Source organism: Scylla paramamosain, chromosome 25 (genome assembly GCF_035594125.1).
Source record: "Scylla paramamosain isolate STU-SP2022 chromosome 25, ASM3559412v1, whole genome shotgun sequence".
Taxonomy (NCBI): domain Eukaryota; kingdom Metazoa; phylum Arthropoda; class Malacostraca; order Decapoda; family Portunidae; genus Scylla; species Scylla paramamosain.
Genome location: NC_087175.1, coordinates 7,996,048 through 8,015,742, shown reverse-complemented (window position 1 = coordinate 8,015,742; position 19,695 = coordinate 7,996,048). Strand labels below are relative to the sequence as shown.

The window sequence follows — 19,695 nt, the reverse complement described above, 5'->3', positions numbered from 1 at the left end:
CAATTTTTACTCTTACAAAACAAGCTAGAACCCCAGGAAGATTCAGTGGTCATCCCTTTCATTGTCAGAAAGTCTGGGACAAGGCGTTGGTGGTGAAGCAGCAGCGGTAGCATCTGCTGGACTGACAGGTGGAGGTGGTGGGGGTTGTTTTTGAGGCAAGGGGGAAGGGCAAAATAATGGTGATCTTGAATGTCCCCCCCACCCCTCTCTCTCTCTCTCTCTCTCTCTCTCTCTCTCTCTCTCTCTCTCTCTCTCTCTCTCTCTCTCTCTCTCTCTCTCTCTCTCTCTCTCTCTCTCTCTCTCTCTCTCTCTCTCTCTCTCTCTCTCTCTCTGGCATAATCACAAAATGATACTATACCAATGTGTACCAAAAATATCCATAGAAATCCATTGCCCAATTTGCACTTAAATGTGTGTTGATGCTCTGGATGGTTCTGGTTGCCTCTAGTTAGCAAATAGTAGGACCTGTCAGGTGGGACAAGGCAGGCCAAAAAAGCAGGTGACAGACATTGGCTGGCAGGCTGCATAAGTGGGCTGTTTAAGTTTGAGTCACATGAAATAATGTACTTTTGAGGCAAAGGTGGTCATACAACTGAAGCGGGTTTAGGTGAAGTGTCGGAAACTGAGGTATTGTATGATGGGCCATTCCTTAAGAAAATGCGAACTTGTACACAGTACCAGTCTTCTCATTAATCCATGAAATTCTTGAATTATTAACATTACAAACTTTCCACTGCAGGTCTTGATGTTAATGGGTTGGCCCAACTTCAAAGTGCTTGGTTAACATCACAAAGACTATCTTCCCTGGCTGGCCCAGGCTTTCAAGGGAGTGAGCAGAATAAATCTCCTGGTACTCCGACAAGCCTTCTCTCCACCCCAGCTGATACCTTCTGCATTGAGAAGGCTGCCAAAATGCATAGGAATGCTGCTGGTATGTATGGAGTGTGGTTGACCCTCTTTATCTAGTCTTATGTAGCCTTATGTAATAGTTAACACCATAAATTTTTCGTCATTGATGACTAACAGATTTGTCTACTTTCAATAGTGTGGTTTAACCCTTTCCTTCCGGCAATCGTATATATACGATTGCATCAATGCGTCCGTAGCGACGGCGATCATACCCGTAATCAAGAATTTTCGCACCTCAATTTTGAGCACGGTTTGTCGAGTCAGATGGTGTGAGTGGAAGTGTCTGGCATGTTTCCACATGTAGTGTTGTCACTAGCTCTGGAAATTTAGCGGTAACTAAGCTATTTTCCCTTTCTCCGGGCGACACATGGCAACCCCAGTGACCCGCCAGGTGGAAAGCACCATGATAAGTGCGAAGAGACATCCTGATAAGAGCGAAGGATCTCAGATCATAACTCACCATGGAGCAGGACAGAACATATGTATTTAGCAGTGCTTCTGAGTTTGAAGACAGTGACAGTGAATATTTAGAAGAAGAAACTGAAGAAAGCGAAGACATTAGTGAGGACTCGGAAAATGATTTACAGGATCCACTGTTTTATCAGAACAGAGAGATGATACCTATCATTCTTTCATGTTAAATTTTTCATTATCTTCGATTTTATAATAAAATGGTAGAAGGTAACTTGTCAGAGAGAGAGAGAGAGAGAGAGAGAGAGAGAGAGAGAGAGAGAGAGAGAGAGAGAGAGAGAGAGAGAGAGAGAGAGAGAGAGAGAGAGAGAGAGAGAGAGAGAGAGAGAGAGAGAGAGAGAGAGAGAGAGAGAGAGAATGTTATTTGCCAGAAACTTCATATGAAAAGGGATGAAATTCTCTCTCTCTCTCTCTCTCTCTCTCTCTCTCTCTCTCTCTCTCTCTCTCTCTCTCTCTCTCTCTCTCTCTCTCTCTCTCTCTCTCTCATTGGAAGTGTACAATTTCCCCTCCAAGATGAGAGAGAGAGAGAGAGAGAGAGTGCGTGTGTGCGCGCGTGCGCGGTGTCATCGCTCTCCGGGCTGTTTCTGGAAGACGGATCACACAGCGGGAGGAGGAGGAATCCTTGATAAGGCATGAACTGAACTTTCAGAGGTCACATCGAGCTACAAAGTACATCATTGTATTCAGAATAACAAAGAGAAAATAATTATTAGTATTCAAACAGTTTTCTGACAATTTCTAGGTTTACCATTTTTAGCCGTCATAGCAAACGGGAAAATATTTTAAGCGCTGGAAGGAAAGGGTTAATCATCAGAGTGGAGAGAGAGATGAGGCTGTTCATTGGCTAATGTTTATGAGTTTGTACATAAATCAAATTGATTGATGCAGCATACTATGATTTAGAGCACTCATTTTATCTGTCTGTCTGTCATATTTTTTTTCACAACAACAGAGCCAAATGTGGGGAATTAAACAAAAACTATTCAATGCAATATGGTTGAGAACCTATTTGGAAATAAGCAAAATGAAGTTTGTCTCTATCAGAAGTTATCAGCTATGTTTGACATACTAATATCCTGGACTGTGCCTTTCTTGCTCTGAAGGTACTTTTTTTCCCTCTCTGCTTTAAGCAGAGGCTGAAATGCTGTATTATTTTTCTTGCAAAGTTAATGCAACATCAGTTTTTTCTAATGCAACAAAAATGGGATAAAAAGACTCAGCATCAGTCTTTGTTGAATTTGTTGAAGTGTCTTGAAACTTTCTTCTTCAAAGACTTTGTCATAGGCAAGAGGAAGTACAGAGGCAAGCAGGAAGTTCATGAGTTTACTGGTTAGAGGGATAAAAGATTGAGAATGCTGGTCAAGATTAGTGAAAAAAAGTTAATAACGTGTTATGAGACACTTCAGCAAGCTTGTGACAAAAGTATTATAAAGAAATAAGCAGATATTAAAGAGTTATGACTGATTTTCTTGGCCTTCACCCCCACTTGGTTATCACTCATGTCATTCCCTATACACAGATGCATGCTTCATGTTCATCTTTGGTGAATAAAAATGCATAAAGAAAGCTTGTGTGATATTCACTGGCATCTAAAGGCAAACTGTTATCTGCTTAGGCCTGACACTGAAGTTTGTTGCTGCCTTAGTTACTAGACTTTTCTGTAAGAGAGGCACTAGCTAAGGGGAGAAAAAAAAAAAAAAAAGGCCCACTGAGGCACCAGTCCAGTGGGTAACAGTCCCCAATCAGTCAAAAACAATCATCATAAATTGAAGGATAAGTGTCTTCCTGAAGTGGTTCAAGCCATAGGAAGGAGAAAATACAGTACCAGGTAGGGAGTTCCACAGTTTACCAGAAAAAGGAATGATTGAGAATAATGGTTAACTCTTGTATTAGAGAAGAATAGGGGTGAGAGAAAGTACAAGGTCTTGTGGAGCGAGGCTTTGGGAGGAGGGGAGGCATGTATAGTGGGGTATGTGAACTTGATTTGTTCCAGTGTAGCATTTGTTATGGCAGATTTGCAATGTGGTGACTAAAGAACTTGTGAGGAAAAATTAATTGGTTTCAGAGAACCAGAAAATGTAAGTACAATTCTAAGGATTGCTAAAGAGAAGGAGACTGATTGAGAATGAAAGAGGAACTGTGTATATGAGAGTGAGAAGGGATGAAGCAAAAATGACATAAAATGAATGAGAGAGAGAGAGAGAGAGAGAATTTCACTCCCTTTTTCCTTATCCCTGACAGATAAGGAGGAGGGGAGGTGACAGGGAGGGAGATTTGAGACAAGATGAAAAAAGAGAAGGGAAAGGAAGAAAGGGAGGAAGGGACAGGTGGTAGATAGGTGAGCATTGGCTCGCACAGATGGTGAGTTAATCTTGCGGGGTTTAGTCTGATAATCCTATTAAATTTTTATTAAAATTTCAATACTAGCATGAATGGCAAGTTCATCTTGCCAGTTTTGGTTCATTATTCTGATTAAGTTTTTATTAAAATTCCAGTGCTTACCCAAGTAGTGAGTTCGTTATGCCAGTTTTGGTTCATTATTCTGATCAAATATTTATTAAAATTTTACGACATTATTGCAGTCAGATGTTATGACGACTGTGCATTGCCACCTACCCTACTGTAGTTAGCAAAATCAGAATAGTAGTTAGTGTGAAAATAGTGGTAGAAGATAACAAGATATACAACATTGTGGCAATGAGAGAGAGGCTGAAGACATTCAGGCAGAGAAAAGTTAATAAGATGAAATGCATTTCATCTCAGCCTGTCTAGAAGAGTGGTGTGAGCAGAATCCTCCCCTTCCCCTTACATGTGATGTGTGCTCCATACATGGACAGATGAGGCCCTTGTACATAGCTACTGGGAGAGAGAGAAAAACTGGCAGACATGACTCTTATCCCAGCCTTCCACTATTTCTTTTCCCTTCAGATTTATAATCTGTGTTAATGATCTCTACCAACATCATTATGCCAAAGACACCAAGATAAAAATGGCTCAGGGATGAAGAATGAAGACTGTAAAACTGCAAAGCTGTGAAGCATGCAATGCAGTAACCTTCAGCTTCCTGTGACTGCCACTACCAGCTCCACCCTTCCCCACACTCTTAACTCCTAAACTTTTTTTTTTTCTCCCATCTTTAGCTACTTTATCAATATTACACTAATTTCAATAAACAGTACATTACTGGAAAGAGGAGTTAGTGTGATTTTTGTTGAATGGTTTCAATTAGTTTATAAATCCATAAAATAAACTTTCTAAAAAAAATCTTTCCACTAAAACAAATTAAAAATTCTCATGATGAAAAGTTTGAAAATTTACATTTAGAGATTTTTCCATCATTGGAAACCATCAGATAAAGTTATTTCACCATATAGATACTGTTGATGTAAAAGGATATCGTGACAGTATACTAATAATTAAGAAAGTGTGATGCTTTCCTTAACTCTAACATTATGGAGATGGGCAGAATAGAGATAAGAAAAAGCAGGTGGTCTTGTGCAGTAAGGCTGCAGGAGGGGAAAGTCATGCAGATTTAAAGACCAGAAGAGGAGTTAGCATTAAAGTAACAATAAAAGATAGAAAGAGAAGCAACCTTGCAGCAGAGATAGTTGGTCAGAGGAAAAATTGAAAAAAAATATCTTTGATTCTTCCTTGTTTAAATAACCATGGATGCTTTTTCTATCTATTTATATATCAGACTGGTATTCTATAGAGGGTGGCACACATGCACGTGCGTGCGCGCATGCACACACACACACACACACACACACACACACACACACACACACACACACACACACACACACATATCAAGAACAGATGGATGAAATGCCTAGAAGACAACAAGGTGATAACAGAGGAACAGTTTGGTTTCAAAAAAGGAAGATCTTGTGTTACGAATTTGATAAGTTTCTACTCAAGAGTAATAGATATAGTGCAAAAGAGAGATAGATGGGCTGACTGCATATACTTAGATCTGAGAAAATCATTCGATAAAGTTCCACACAGAAGACTAATATGGAAATTGGAAGACTCGGTGGATCACTGTTGAAGTGGATGACTGACTTTTGACAAACAGAGAAATGAGGACAGCTATTAAAGGCAGCAGGTCGAACTGGAGAACAGTGATAAGTGGAGTCCCACAAGGTTCAGTACTTGCACCTATTATGTTCAGTTTATATAAATGATATGACAGAAGGTGTAGAAAGTTACATGAACCTTTTTGCTGATGATGCTAAGATTATGAGGGAAGTAACAAATGAAGAGGATTGCAATGCTTTAAATCAGGACTTAATTAAGATTAATGAATGGTCATTGAGGTGGAACATGGAGTTTAATGCTAAAAAAATGTAGTGTGATAAGGTTTGGAAAAAGTGCGAGAAGACCAGTTGGCAACTATTACTTAAGGAAAGAGGAAATCTCTAAGATCAGAAGAAAAAACATAGGAGTAATTATTACTGACAATTTATCATTTGGGAAGCACATAAACAAAATTATAGGAGAAACATATAATCTGCTGAGAAACATCAAGATAGCATTCTCCTATATTGATGAAGATATAAAAAAAACTGATGATGATGATACGACCGAGGTTGGAGTATGCAGCATTAGTGTGGTTGCCAAGTTTGAAAAAGGATACAAGAAAGTTAGAAAGAATACAGAGAGCTGCAACTAAAATGGGATAGCGTCTTGATGGCTCGCCCCCTGTCGCTCCTTAACCAGGCTCCACCAGGTCTTGTTGCCAACTCTTGGGCTGCACAGTTTGTGCTTCAGGTCCTCTCTCTGTTGTCTCTTCGCCCATCTACAGGTAGCTGTCATACGTCTGCAGGCTTCCCAGTGTTGTGCCTTATTCCTTGATGATGGATAACGCTTGTACTTCAGCCAAGCAGCATACTTGGCCTCAGCAGCAGCCCTGCAGCGGTAGCCAAACCAGGCTGGGTCACCTGACCTGGTGAGGTACACCCGGTTGGGAACATGCAGCTGTTGGAGGGCGAGGAGTTTGGTGGTGAGGGCGTGTGCCTTGGCCTCAGCATCCCCCACCAGAAGGACCTCCCAATCAGTGTGCGCCATGTCGTGCTTTATGGATGGCCAATCAGCTCTCTCCCAGAACCAGATGGTGCACGGGACAGCATCTTCCCTCGCTGCACTCGGCTCCACTTGTGTCAGTACAGCATAGTGGTCTGAGCTGCCCACTGGCCCTAGCTGCTGGCAACAGACACTAGTCTCAGGGAGGCCTGACAGTACAGGGTCTAGCAGCCTTCCCCACTCGTGGGTGGGGAACATTACATGATTTACCAGGCCCTGCACACTCAGTAAGCTGGTATAGGCTTCATTCTCCAGGTGGAAATTTAAGTCCCCCACTATCATCACCAGGGAGCACTTGTGTCGCAGGAGCAGGGTGTCTAGCTCCTCTGTCAGGAAGTCAAGTGGAGCTCTTCCTTGCCTGGGGGGTCGGTACATGACACAGGAGGAGTCCACTGCAATCATCCATCACAACCCTGAACAACTGCACCTCTGTCAGGTGTGGGAGTGCTATCTCTAATTCCTGGGTTTTGGAGGCCGGTTTTGAAGCAGGTGGCCACGCCTCCATCTGCTCTGCCGTCACAATCTTTCCTTATCCACCGGGAGTAGCCTGGAATTTTTCCAAAAGTTGGTTCCACCTCACCATTCAGCCATGTTTCTGTTACTGCAACAATGTCAGCACAGTGCCGCAGGACGAAGTTGTGGGTGAGGTCACCAACATTTGTTCGGAGTCCTCTTACGTTGGCAGTCAGCACGGTCAGGTGACAGCTGACACACTTACCCCCTCGCCGTCTTGCATTGGCTTGGTGACCGGGTGTGCTGGCAGAGCGAGTCTTACTAGTGTCCTCCCTGCCAGGACGGGGCGCTCCAGCTGAAGTGCTGTCTGGGTTGTGGCTGCCAGTTGGGGGGATGAAGGGAGCCTGGAAAGGGTTGCTGAGGCATGGTAGGTTGCTGTGGGGGTTGTTGCCCTCCCCATCCTTCAGTCAGGACCCTCCTAAGGATGGCTTATTGTCGGTGGTCTGCAGCACTGGTGTAGAAGGTCTCAGTCGTGTGGCCAGGCCGGAAGCAGTACTGACAGTGTGGCCTGTCCCACTCTCTCTGCTCCTGTTGGGGCCTCAGGGTGGGTGTGTGAGTCGTACCCAGGGGAGGGAGTCTAGCAGTTGTTGGGATGGAGTATGCTGTCCCTCGCTGACCATTGTTTTTCATTTTCTTGTTCTTGTTTACGTTATTGTGGTTGTTTTTTTTGTTGTTGTTACTGTTGCTGTGGTTGTAGTTGTTGATGTTGTGTCTGTTGCTGCTGCTGCTGCTGCTGCTGCTGCTGCTGCTGCTGCTGCTGCTGCTGCTGTTGTTGTTGTTGTTGTTGTTGTTGTTGTTGTTGTTGTTGTTGTTGCTACTGTTGCTGCTGTTAGTGCTTGTGTTGTTGGTATTACTACTGTCTCTATCACTGCTACTGCTGTTGTTTTTGTTGATAGCAGTGACCGCGGCGGTGCTGTTAGTTTTGTTATTATTGTTGTTTCTGCTAATGTTGCTGCTGCTGCCGCTAGCACCATCTAGCGGGGCAGCAGTGTCTGTTGCTGCACTGGTGGTGGTGGTGTCCTCTCTATATCTGAGGGGCTGGGGTCTTCCAGACTGCCACCACTGCTTCCAGTGGTCTGAGGAGGTGCAGACCCTATTCCACATCTTTTCTATGGAAGTAGGTGTGGCTGTAGTTGCGATGGATCGGGTGGAGGCTTTCGTGTCAGCCTCTCGAGCGTCCGTAAGAGCATCTGTAAGCTCCAGGAGCTCCATCACGTGTCCCTTTTTAATGATGATCCAGTCCCTCTGTAGTCTGAAGGATTGAATTATTTTGTTGCTTTTTCCTATTTCTTCCTGGAGGCATATGACCGAAAAGACGAGTTCCTCCTTATCTGACTCCATCAGGTGTTGCCTGGCGTTGTCAGCGTCTTCATCTCCTCCTTCGCCAAGGGTGGATGGGGAAGAGGTCTCTGCACTGGTGTCCTATTCTATATGTAACTGCGTCCTCTATGCCATGTTCCATGCGCAGCTCTTGTGTGTCACTGCACATGTGTGTGTCACAGCCATTGAGGCAGGCTGGGTGGCAGAAGTTGGAGCATTCACTCCCGCCTTCACACCTTACATATGCAGCATTTTTCTTCTTGCCAATCGCCTTACCACAAACAGCGCACCATTGCTGTGGAAAATAACCAGAGATATTCTGCCATTCGATGTTCTTGTGTTCTGTCATCTTCCTGGTGTTCCCAACAGCGATGTGGATTCCCTTGGGAATGTGGATTCCCTTGGGAATTCAGGGAGCACGGCGGCTTGGGTGGGAGGGTGACTTGGTAACCTCTTAGTCTATTATCCCGGTTCTCTCTCTCTCTCTCTCTCTCTCTCTCTCTCTCTCTCTCTCTCTCTCTCTCTCTCTCTCTCTCTCTCTCTCTCTCTCTCTCTCTCTCTCTCTCTCTCTCTCTCTCTCTCTCTCTCTCTGCCTCTCTCTCTCTCTCTGCCTCTCTCTCTCTCTCTGCCTCTCTCTCTCTCTCTGCCTCTCTCTCTCTCTCTCTCTCTGCCTCTCTGCCTCTCTCTCTCTCTCTCTCTCTCTCTGCCTCTCTGCCTCTCTCTCTCTCTCTCTCTCTCTCTCTCTCTCTCTCTCTCTGCCTCTCTCTCTCTCTCTCTCTGCCTCTCTCTCTCTCTCTCTCTGCCTCTCTCTCTCTCTCTCTCTCTCTGCCTCTCTCTCTCTCTCTCTCTGCCTCTCTCTCTCTCTCTCTCTCTCTGCCTCTCTCTCTCTGCCTCTCTCTCTCTCTCTGCCTCTCTCTCTCTCTCTCTCTCTCTCTCTCTCTCTCTCTCTCTCTCTCTCTCTCTCTCTCTCTCTCTCTCTCTCTCTCTCTCTCTCTCTCTCTCTCTCTCTCTCTCTCTCTCTCTCTGCCTCTCTCTCTCTCTCTCTCTCTCTCTCTCTCTCTCTCTCTCTCTCTCTCTCTCTCTCTCTCTCTCTCTCTCTCTCTCTCTCTCTCTCTCTCTCTCTCTCTCCCTCCCTCCCTCCCTCCCTCTCCTTCTCCCTCCCTCTCCCCCTCCCCCTCCCTCTCCCCCTCCCTCTCCCTCTCCTTCTCCCTCCCTCTCCTTCTCCCTCCCTCTCCCCCTCCCTCTCCCTCTCCCCCTCCCTCTCCCTCTCTCCCTCTCTCTCTCTCTCTCTCTCTCTCTCTCTCTCTCTCTCTCTCTCTCTCTCTCTCTCTCTCTCTCTCTCTCTCTCTCTCTCTCTCTCTCTCTCTCTCTCTCTCTCTCTCTCTCTCTCTCTCTCTCTCTCTCTCTCTCTCTCTCTCTCTCTCTCTCTCTCTCTCTCTCTCTCTCTCTCTCTCCCTCCCTCCCTCCCTCCCTCCCTCCCTCCCTCCCCCTCTCTCTCTCTCTCTCTCTCTCTCTCTCTCTCTCTCTCTCTCTCTCTCTCTCTCTCTCTCTCTCTCTCTCTCTCTCTCTCTCTCTCTCTCTCTCTCTCTCTCTCTCTCTCTCTCTCTCTCTCTCTCTCTCTCTCTCTCTCTCTCTCTCTCTCTCTCTCTGCCTCTCTCTCTCTCTCTCTCTCTCTCTCTCTCTCTCTCTCTCTCTCTCTCTCTCTCTCTCTCTCTCTCTCTCTCTCTCTCTCTCTCTCTCTCTCTCTCTCTCTCTCTCTCTCTCTCTCTCTCTCTCTCTCTCTCTCTCTCTCTCTCTCTCTCTCTCTCTCTCTCTCTCTCTCTCTCTCTCTCTCTCTCTCTCTCTCTCTCTCTCTCTCTCTCTCTTACTCTGCCTCTCTCTCTCTCTCTCTCTCTCTCTCTCTCTCTCTCTCTCTCTCTCTCTCTCTCTCTCTCTCTCTCTCTCTCTCTCTCTCTCTCTCTCTCTCTCTCTCTCTCTCTCTCTCTCTCTCTCTCTCTCTGCCTCTCTCTGCCTCTCTCTCTGCCTCTCTCTCTCTCTGCCTCTCTCTCTCTCTCTCTCTCTCTCTCTCCCCCCTCCCTCCCTCCCTCTCCCCCTCCCTCCCTCCCTCCCTCCCTCTCCCTCCCTCCCTCCCTCTCTCTTCCTCCCTCTCTCTCCCTCTCTCTCCCTCCCTCTCTCTCCCTCCCTCTCTCTCTCTCTCTCTCTCTCTCTCTCTCTCTCTCTCTCTCTCTCTCTCTCTCTCTCTCTCTCTCTCTCTCTCTCTCTCTCTCTCTCTCTCTCTCTCTCTCTCTCTCTCTCTCTCTCTCTCTCTCTCTCTCTGCCTCTCTCTCTCTCTGCCTCTCTCTCTGCCTCTCTCTGCCTCTCTCTGCCTCTCTCTGCCTCTCTCTCTCTCTCTCTCTCTCTCTCTCTCTCTCTCTCTCTCTCTCTCTCTCTCTCTCTCTCTCTCTCTCTCTCTCTCTCTCTCTCTCTCTCTCTCTCTCTCTCTCTCTCTCTCTCTCTCTCTCTCTCTCTCTCTCTCTCTCTCTCTCTCTCTCTCTCTCTCTCTCTCTCTCTCTCTCTCTCTCTCTCTCCCTCCCTCCCTCCCTCCCTCCCTCCCTCTCTCTCTCTCTCTCTCTCTCTCTCTCTCTCTCTCTCTCTCTCTCTCTCTCTCTCTCTCTCTCTCTCTCTCTCTCTCTCTCTCTCTCTCTCTCTCTCTCTCTCTCTCTCTCTCTCTCTCTCTCTCTCTCTCTCTCTCTCTCTCTCTCTCTCTCTCTCTCTGTCTCTCTCTCTCTCTCTCTCTCTCTCTCTCTCTCTCTCTCTCTCTCTCTCTCTCTCTCTCTCTCTCTCTCTCTCTCTCTCTCTCTCTCTCTCTCTCTCTCCCTCCCTCCCTCCCTCCCTCCCTCCCTCCCTCCCTCTCTCTCTCTCTCTCTCTCTCTCTCTCTCTCTCTCTCTCTCTCTCTCTCTCTCTCTCTCTCTCTCTCTCTCTCTCTCTCTCTCTCTCTCTCTCTCTCTCTCTCTCTCTCTCTCTCTCTCTCTCTCTCTCTCTCTCTCTCTCTCTCTCTCTCTCTCTCTCTCTCTCTCTCTCTCTCTCTCTGCCTCTCTCTCTCTCTCTGCCTCTCTCTCTCTCTCTCTCTCTCTCTCTCTCTCTCTCTCTCTCTCTCTCTCTCTCTCTCTCTCTCTCTCTCTCTCTCTCTCTCTCTCTCTCTCTCTCTCTCTCTCTCTCTCTCTCTCTCTCTCTCTCTCTCTCTCTCTCTCTCTCTCTCTCTCTCTCTCTCTCTCTCTCTCTCTCTCTCTCTCTCTCTCTCTCTCTCTCTGCCTCTCTCTCTCTCTCTCTCTCTCTCTCTGCCTCTCTCTCTCTCTCTCTCTCTCTCTCTCTCTCTCTCTCTCTCTCTCTCTCTCTCTCTCTCTCTCTCTCTCTCTCTCTCTCTCTCTCTCTCTCTCTCTCTCTCTCTCTCTCTCTCTCTCTCTCTCTCTCTCTCTCTCTCTCTCTCTCTCTCTCTCTCTCTCTCTCTCTCTCTCTCTCTCTCTCTCTCTCTCTCTCTCTCTCTCTCTCTCTCTCTCTCTCTCTCTCTCTCTCTCTCTCTCTCTCTCTCTCTCTCTCTCTCTCTCTCTCTCTCTCTCTCTCTCTCTCTCTCTCTCTCTCTCTCTCTCTCTCTCTCTCTCTCTCTCTCTCTCTCTCTCTCTCTCTCTCTCTCTCTCTCTCTCTCTCTCTCTCTCTCTCTCTCTCTCTCTCTCTCTCTCTCTCTCTCTGCCTCTCTCTCTCTGCCTCTCTCTCTCTGCCTCTCTCTCTCTCTCTCTCTCTCTCTCTCTCTCTCTCTCTCTCTCTCTCTTTTTTTTTTTTTTTATTTGAACATGAGTACATTGTCACCCGAAGGCGCACTGCCGTGTGCAACCTATTTTAGGGGTGGAGCACAATACAATTATAAATATAAATTATATACATATATATATACATTCTTTATGGGCTTATTGTTAGCAGGGGGTTGGGAACGAGTCCCTCCAGTGGTGTGCTGCTAACTTCACGTCCTGGGTATCCATCCCCCTGATATGAGGAACAGAGGACACAAAGACGTTCCAGTCTGGAGACTCACCCCCAAAAGGTGCGCTGGTGTTGGCTGGAGCGGGAACGCGGCACTTCCACTGAGTCACCACTGGATAACACCGTTCTCGTGTTATCCAGTGGTGTCCCGCCAGATGTGTCACACCCTGCACCTGTGCCTTGTGGAACACCACAAGGGCCGCCACATCCCTGCAGTGTTCTAGCCTGTCGACGGGAGCCTTCGGATGGGCTGGGGCACCTGCTGCTTCTACCAGTCGCAGCACCCGTCACTGGATGCTGTTGAGCTTGCTGATGTGTGTGGCAGCACAGGACATGAAGGAGAGGGCGGCATACTCCAAATAAGGCCGTATCTGGGCCTTGTAGAGGAAGAGCCTCCCTCTCCTGTCGAGCAAGCTGGCCACCCTCCTTAAGGAGGAGACTCGGTGTGAGACCTTAAGGGCAATATGTTTGATGTAGCGGTCAAACCGCAGCCCTCGATCCACCTCCACCCCCAGAATCTTGACGGACTCCTGGAGTTCGAGAAGAAGGCCACAAAAGCGTAGCCCTCCCTCCACTGCTGCCTCAGCAGCAGGGGATCGAGAGATTACCATTGCCTGTGTCTTCTCTGGAGCAAAGTCACCTGCCAGCAGGCCTCCCACTCCTGTATCACCCCAAGCTGCTGATTGATCTCTTCAGCAGCACGCGCACTTTCGTGTTGAGGGTAGGTACAGGAGAGAGTGCAATCGTCAGCATAAGCTGAGACCACCGGCAGCTGTCGGAGAAGATCGTCCACGTAGATGTTCCACAGGACTGGCCCCAGCACCGAGCCCTGTGGCACTGACGCTCTCACTGGGAGGGACTCAGATGCTTGCCCATTGACAACGACCTGGAGGTTCCTTCCTTGGAGGAAGTCGCCAAGGAACTGAAGGAGGTCACCCTGGATCCCCTTTGCCCTCAGCTTTTCCAGAAGGCCCCCATGCCAGACCCTGTCGAAGGCGCCTGCTATATCCAGGACCACCACAACAGTGTCGAGGCCGCCGTCAAGGGCGTCCTGCCAGAGTCCGGTGAGGAGCATGCGGAGATCAGAGGTGGTCCCCCCCAGGTCTGAACCCAAACTGTTGGTCCGAGAGGAGGTAATTGTCTTGGAGGTGGCGACACACCACATCTGCCACCACCCTCTCGAACACTTTCCCCACCACAGAGAGCAGGGAGATGGGTCGATAATTTTTTGGGTCAGACCTGGAGCTCCTCTTGTGTACGGGAACTACCCAGGCCTCTTTCCACACTAAGGGCCAGGTATTTTCCCGTAAGCAGGCAGAGAAGACTGTGGTGAGGGGGACAGCCAGCTTGCAGGCACACTGTTCCAAAACGTGTGGGCTGATGTTGTCGTGACCGGTAGCTTTTTGCACATCGAGCCCCCGCAGCAGACGCTCGACAAGCCCCTGCGTCACCTCCACCTTGGTGACAGTCTCTTAACACTGCTGCTCCAGAAGAGGCAGTGACCTATCAGGGTCGTCCACCTCCATCTTCCTGGCGAAAAGGATGGCCAGCAGCTGGGCCTTGTCCTTGCTGCTGGTGGCCACTGTTCCATCAGGCCTTGTGAGAGGAGGGACAGTGTCCTAACGGTTGAGGCCCTGTCTGCACTTAACAAGGGACCACCAAGTCTTGTTGCCCACTCCAGGGCCACCAAGCTGGCGTCGCAGGTCCTCCTCCCACCTCCCTATGGCCCACCGGCAGGTCGTCAGCATCCTCTTGCAGGCCGCATGATGTAGGTCTTTGTTGTGCCGAGTAGGACTCTGCTTGTAGCGGAGCCACGCAGAATACTTCGCCTCGGCGGCAACGCAGCAGCGGTAGCCAAACCAAGGATGGTCCGTTGGTCTGGCGACGAACTCCCGGTGGGGCACGTGTTACTCCTGGAGCGCCAAGAGGAAGTGAAGGCTCGCCCCTGTACCTCTGCTCCAACCTGCAGGATGGAAGGCCAGTCAGTCCTGCGCAGGTCTCGGCGAAGGGGGCCCCAGTCTGCCCTATCCCATAGCCAGACTGTGTGAGTGGTGGCCTTGTCGTGATCCACACCCATGTCCAACTGGGTCAGGACAGCATGGTGGTCAGAGCTGCCCACGAGACCCAGCTGGTGGCAGCTGAGTGTGTCCTCCTCCAGGTTGGATATGACGGGGTCCAGGGTTCCGCCCCGCTCATGAGTGGGGAAGGTCACATGGTCCTTCAGGCCCTGCACCGTCAGGAGGTTCTCGTAGGCGTCGCGCTCCAGGTGGTGGTTGAGGTCGCCCACAAGCAAGATGTGTTGGCAGCGGTGAGTCACAAGGAGGACGTCTAGGGCCTCCGTGAGGTACAGGAGCGAGTCAGGCCCATGCTGAGGGGGGCGGTACATGGCGCACAGCAGGAGGGCAGAGTGGTTGGCCGGCACAACCCAGAAGAACATCACCTCCAGCTGAGGCAGCGTGTCCACGTCGAGTTGTTGTGCCTGCACTCCCTCCCTGAAGCAGACAGCCACTCCACCTCCAGCTCTTTCCTGTTGGTTTCTCCTGTCCCAGTGAGCGTAGCCACCTATTTTGCCGATGGCTCCACCTCTCTGTTTAGCCAGGTCTCCGTCACCACAACTGCATCTGCACTGTGTCGTAGTACACAGTTGTTGGTTAGGTCTCCGATGTTCGTTCGGAGACCACGTACATTGGTGGAGATAACCTTGAATTGGTGGAGGTAGCGGTCAGGCCTTACCATGTTGGAGGGAGTTGTGGTCCGGCCTGAAGGGGTGTGACAGGGCTCAGTTGGGGGTACCGAAGGCCAGGCAGGATCCATTGCCAGCCCTGGATGTGGCCCCAGTTAACAGGTTGAGCTGAAAACGGGCGAGACTGCGGAAAGGGCTGCAAATGTGGTGTTACTAATGGGGAAGCAGATGGGGAGGCAGCGGCCAAGTATCCTCCCTCCGCAAGGACCTGCCGTAGCAGTTGCTCCTGCCTCATTTCAGCAGTCCTGGTGTGGCAGTCTTCAGTACTGTGGCCCTCCCGATTGCAGTACCGGCAAATATGCTTGGGTTTGGCTGGGGTCTGTCTCCTTGAGGGGCCAGCTCCCTGGGTGGTAGAGGCTCCTCTGACCTCGCTGTTTCGGTTCTTTTTTTATACTTTTTTTTTTTCTTGGTGGTGGTGTTGCTAGCGGTGCTCGTGGAGGAAGCCGGGACTGCTAGGGCTGGGGCTGGTGTTGCTGGGAGAGTCGGTAGTACTGCTGGCAAGGTATTGGTGTGGGTTTGGTTCTGTGTGGAGGTTGCAGTACTGTGTGTCTGCGAGGTGGAGGTGTTTAAGCCGGAACTTGTAGGAAAGGAGACAGGTGTAGAGAAGGATGAGGGTTGGGGTGGGGGTTCAGCCAACGATGTACTTCTGGGAGTAGCCTCCGGTGGTGTTTGATTGCCTGGCTGGGTGGGCGGGATGGCGAGCTCAGGGGCATGCCGCAGTTGTTTCGGCCTACCTGAATTCCACCAATCCCTCCAGCACTCAGAGCCCTGACAGACCTCCTCCCAGTGTCTGTCTATGGTCTCTGGCAGAGCACTGACTCCTTGTGTGCACGAGGCAACCTTTGCCTCGCGCTGCTTGGAGGCGACGAGCCTGTCAGCGAGTCTGAGCGCTGACGCAAACACCTCCCGGTATTCTATGATCAGGTCCCTATCCTGCTGGAGGGACCTGAGGATAATATTTGTTCGAGAGGCTTCTTCTGTGAGCTTCTCAACCAAGGAGATTAGTTCAGTTTTCTCCAGGTCTTCCCAGTGACTCCGTTCTGCGGCCTGTTCTTGATCTCCTCGGAGTGGTGGAGGGAGTGGCTGGGAGGATGGATCAGCCTCCCGGTCAACAAATGTCACAGGGTCCTGTATGTTAGCTTGCTCCCTCAGCAGCCCCGTCTCGGCACACCGGTAGACTGGGTTGTCGCCCAGGCAGCCGGTATGGCACAGATTAGGGCAACTGTCGTCCTCACAGCTGACGTGGGCAGCTTTCGATGTTGCCTTCCCACAAACAGCACACCACCTATGCGGGGTATAACCTGACAGATTACGCTGTGCGATGAGTTGGTGCGCGGAGGAAGACATGAGGGAGGAAGTGAGGAGTGGTCAGTAGGTTATTGGTGAGTCAGGTAGGGTCAGGGAGGGACAGGGCACAGCAGGTATTTAATCCCTCATGGAATGCAGCACAGCTGTGGGCTGATGTCCCGGGGGAGTAGGGGCTCGGCGATACACGCCGAGCCCCTCTCCCCCTCTCCTCTCTCTCTGCCTCTCTCTCTCTCTGCCTCTCTCTCTCTCTGCCTCTCTCTCTCTCTCTCTCTCTCTCTCTCTCTCTCTCTCTCTCTCTCTCTCTCTCTCTCTCTCTCTCTCTCTCTCTCTCTCTCTCTCTCTCTCTCTCTCTCTCTCTCTCTGCCTCTCTCTCTCTCTCTCTCTCTCTCTCTCTCTCTCTCTCTCTCTCTCTCTCTCTCTCTCTCTCTCTCTCTCTCTCTCTCTCTCTCTCTCTCTCTCTCTCTCTCTCTCTCTCTCTCTCTCTCTCTCTCTCTCTCTCTCTCTCTCTCTCTCTCTCTCTCTCTCTCTCTCTCTCTCTCTCTCTCTCTCTCTCTCTCTCTCTCTCTCTCTCTCTCTCTCTCTCTCTCTCTCTCTCTCTCTCTCTCTCTCTCTCTCTCTCTCTCTCTCTCTCTCTCTCTCTGGATATAAGGAATTTTCTTCTTTAGTAATGCACCTTTTTACCATGTGTGTTCATTATATCAAGGATTTACTATAATTTATGATAATTAAAAGAATGGTCCAGGCTCTGGACAAAAAGACTGAGCCAGTGGGGACATGTGGTAAAAATCCACGAATATGTAAAACTACGAATATCAAATTGCAAATACACACGAGAAGACTGTACTAATTTGTATTGTTGTATTCTAAATGAGACAAGGTTCAGGTTTTCTACAGAACTACTCACAATTTTGACATTATCAATACACTATGATTATCTGTGACTGAGCAGGCTGCTACTCCATATGCCTTAGAGGACACATCACAGAAGATGTGAAGTTGTACATTGTAATTTTGGATTTAATTGACTTTTGGATTTGGATTTGTTGACTTCTTTATTTCAAATATCAATATCAATTTAAAATATTAGTAGTTTTGGAATTTTGGACTTATCAATTTATTGGTTATTTATCACCAGTTATCAATTATTGACCATGAGGTTATCGTTATCAATTTATCAGTTATCACGATAATTTTTTTCATTATCACACCCAGCTACAGTTCTTACAGAATAATCCTTATTTTTTCCCATTCAGATGAATAATATTCTGAGAGGATGGTATCCCAACTAATTTTCTCTTTCCAAGCTTCTTGTATTAACATTTTCCCTTGTATTGTCACAGGGCTTATACCCAAGGGATCAAGTAAGAGAAATACTTGGCTTAGTAAGGATCTTTTAGTTGGATTTTGTTCAGGATATTGAGGCTATAGACTTATTCTATCACCATTCACATCCCACTTCATATTCAGTAAGTTTTGCCTCACAAGTAACTCTGATTTAAGTTGTTCCTTTAAAAGATTTTGTAGGATTTTTGAGTTGCTATTTCAACTGTGCAAAGGCATGTTCATGGCTAAACATTCCTTTGTTGTCTTTTCATATAGAGTTACCACTTCTTCCTCTTTATCTACTGTTATTTGTAAATCATCCATGTAAAATGCACAACCTATGTCAGGACAACCAGCTTTGTCAAAATGATGTTGTAAGGTCAAGCATAACAGAAATGGAATTGAACATGAGCCAAAGAGGACAGATTTAAACTGGTATACATCCAAAGGACTATTCTTGTCACTCATATTTCTTGGTCATGAGAACTTTGTGAAGTCTCTGTCTTCTTCCTTTAAACCTATCCTTAGGAATGCTTTTGATATGTTTGTCTACCAAAGCATATGGTTTTAAACAGAATTTCACCATGTCAACTAAGTTCTCAGTTAGATTGGGTCCCAAATATAAATAAACAGTCATTCACATTGCTTGCTCCCTTGGCTGCCCATGAACTGCAATTGAAGACCACCCTGATTGGTTTGATGACAGTCTTTCTTTACTGCATGATGAGGGAGGTAATGGCCAGCATTATGATTTACTGGTTCCTCTACTCTATGAAATTACTTGTGATTTGATTTCTTATATCATATTGTTCTGACATGGGTTTATTTTTCCTTAATTTAGTCTACAAGTTTATTAGTTGACCCTTGGCATTGATATAATTGGTTGGTAAGGATGCTGAATTTATTTTCCAAGGTATTCTGATCCAATATTGTTTGTCTTTATATTCCACTGTTTTGTTGAAGTAATTTTGGTTCATTCTCTCCTAGACATTTGGAGCCTTAGGATTTATTCCTATAGTATCTAAATCCCATAACTTATAGATAGGTCTGTTCCTTTCCTCTATTATGTCAGATAATTACTAGGGATAATTTGAGCTCCAATGCAGACCGTTAATAGAAACTGAATTAGTGTCGCAAAGACAGGGTCTACTCTTGTGAGTTGTTATTACACCCTTACTACGTAACAGTTGTCCTTCCATGAGATTCCTACAAGTTGTTTTAAGCATTTGAATGCCATATTTTCTTGAGGCTTTCCCTACAAGCTTCCCATAGTAATTTGAACCTATTATTTGTTGAATTGGACCCACCCTGTCTGATGCTATGTTTTGATCTGCTAATTTTATAACCTTTCTTCTTAGGAAGTCATTGGTCTCCTTATAACCTTTGATGGTTAGATTGGTGTTCATGTCTGGGACCACTACTGATCTTTGATAGTTAGATTGGTGTTCATGTCTGGGTATGTATAATGGGTCTTACTATGTCATAAGTTTCCGTATCATTATTATTAGTTAGGAAACCCGAGATCTTTAATTAAGCTTGTCCAATTATTGGGTGATTTAAAGCTGCTACAGTTTTCTTACTTATGAAACTTTTCTGTGCTCCTGTGTCAAACAGAACCTTGGCCTTCATTAGTCATCTTTGACTACTAATTTCTATTTTTGCTATAGGAAGTGCTGCAGGGGGGATAGGACAATGGTTATTGGTTTCATTATATGAGGGGGTTAGTTTAATATTGTTTCCTATCATCTCACATAGAGCTACATGATGCACTCTTCTTTTACATATAGGGCACATATGCTGTTTAGTTTTAGTCTTTCCATTGATGTGACTCATTAGGCATAGTGTGCACCTTCCCAACTCCACTAGTCTATTTAGTACACAGTACACTGTGTGCAGTTTGGAGCAAAAAAAAACATCTCTTATTTATTGAAGTTGAAAGTCTTGCTCCAGCCCTGCTATTATAGTTAGTACAGGGTGGTACCTCCTGCTTATTCACAGGGGTAGAAAA

At 47.4% G+C, this 19,695-nt stretch overlaps 1 protein-coding gene across 3 annotated transcripts in view; it reads left to right on the top strand.

Annotated features, from left to right (window-relative positions):
* Positions 1 to 19,695, top strand: part of LOC135113197 (cytoplasmic polyadenylation element-binding protein 1-B-like) — a 272,466-nt gene that overhangs the window by 143,727 nt on the left and 109,044 nt on the right. For all 3 annotated transcript variants that reach the window (XM_064028329.1, XM_064028331.1, XM_064028328.1), the window contains exon 8: positions 740 to 931. In XM_064028329.1, the coding sequence (XP_063884399.1) occupies positions 740 to 931 (192 nt within the window). The remainder of the gene's footprint in view (positions 1 to 739; positions 932 to 19,695) is intronic.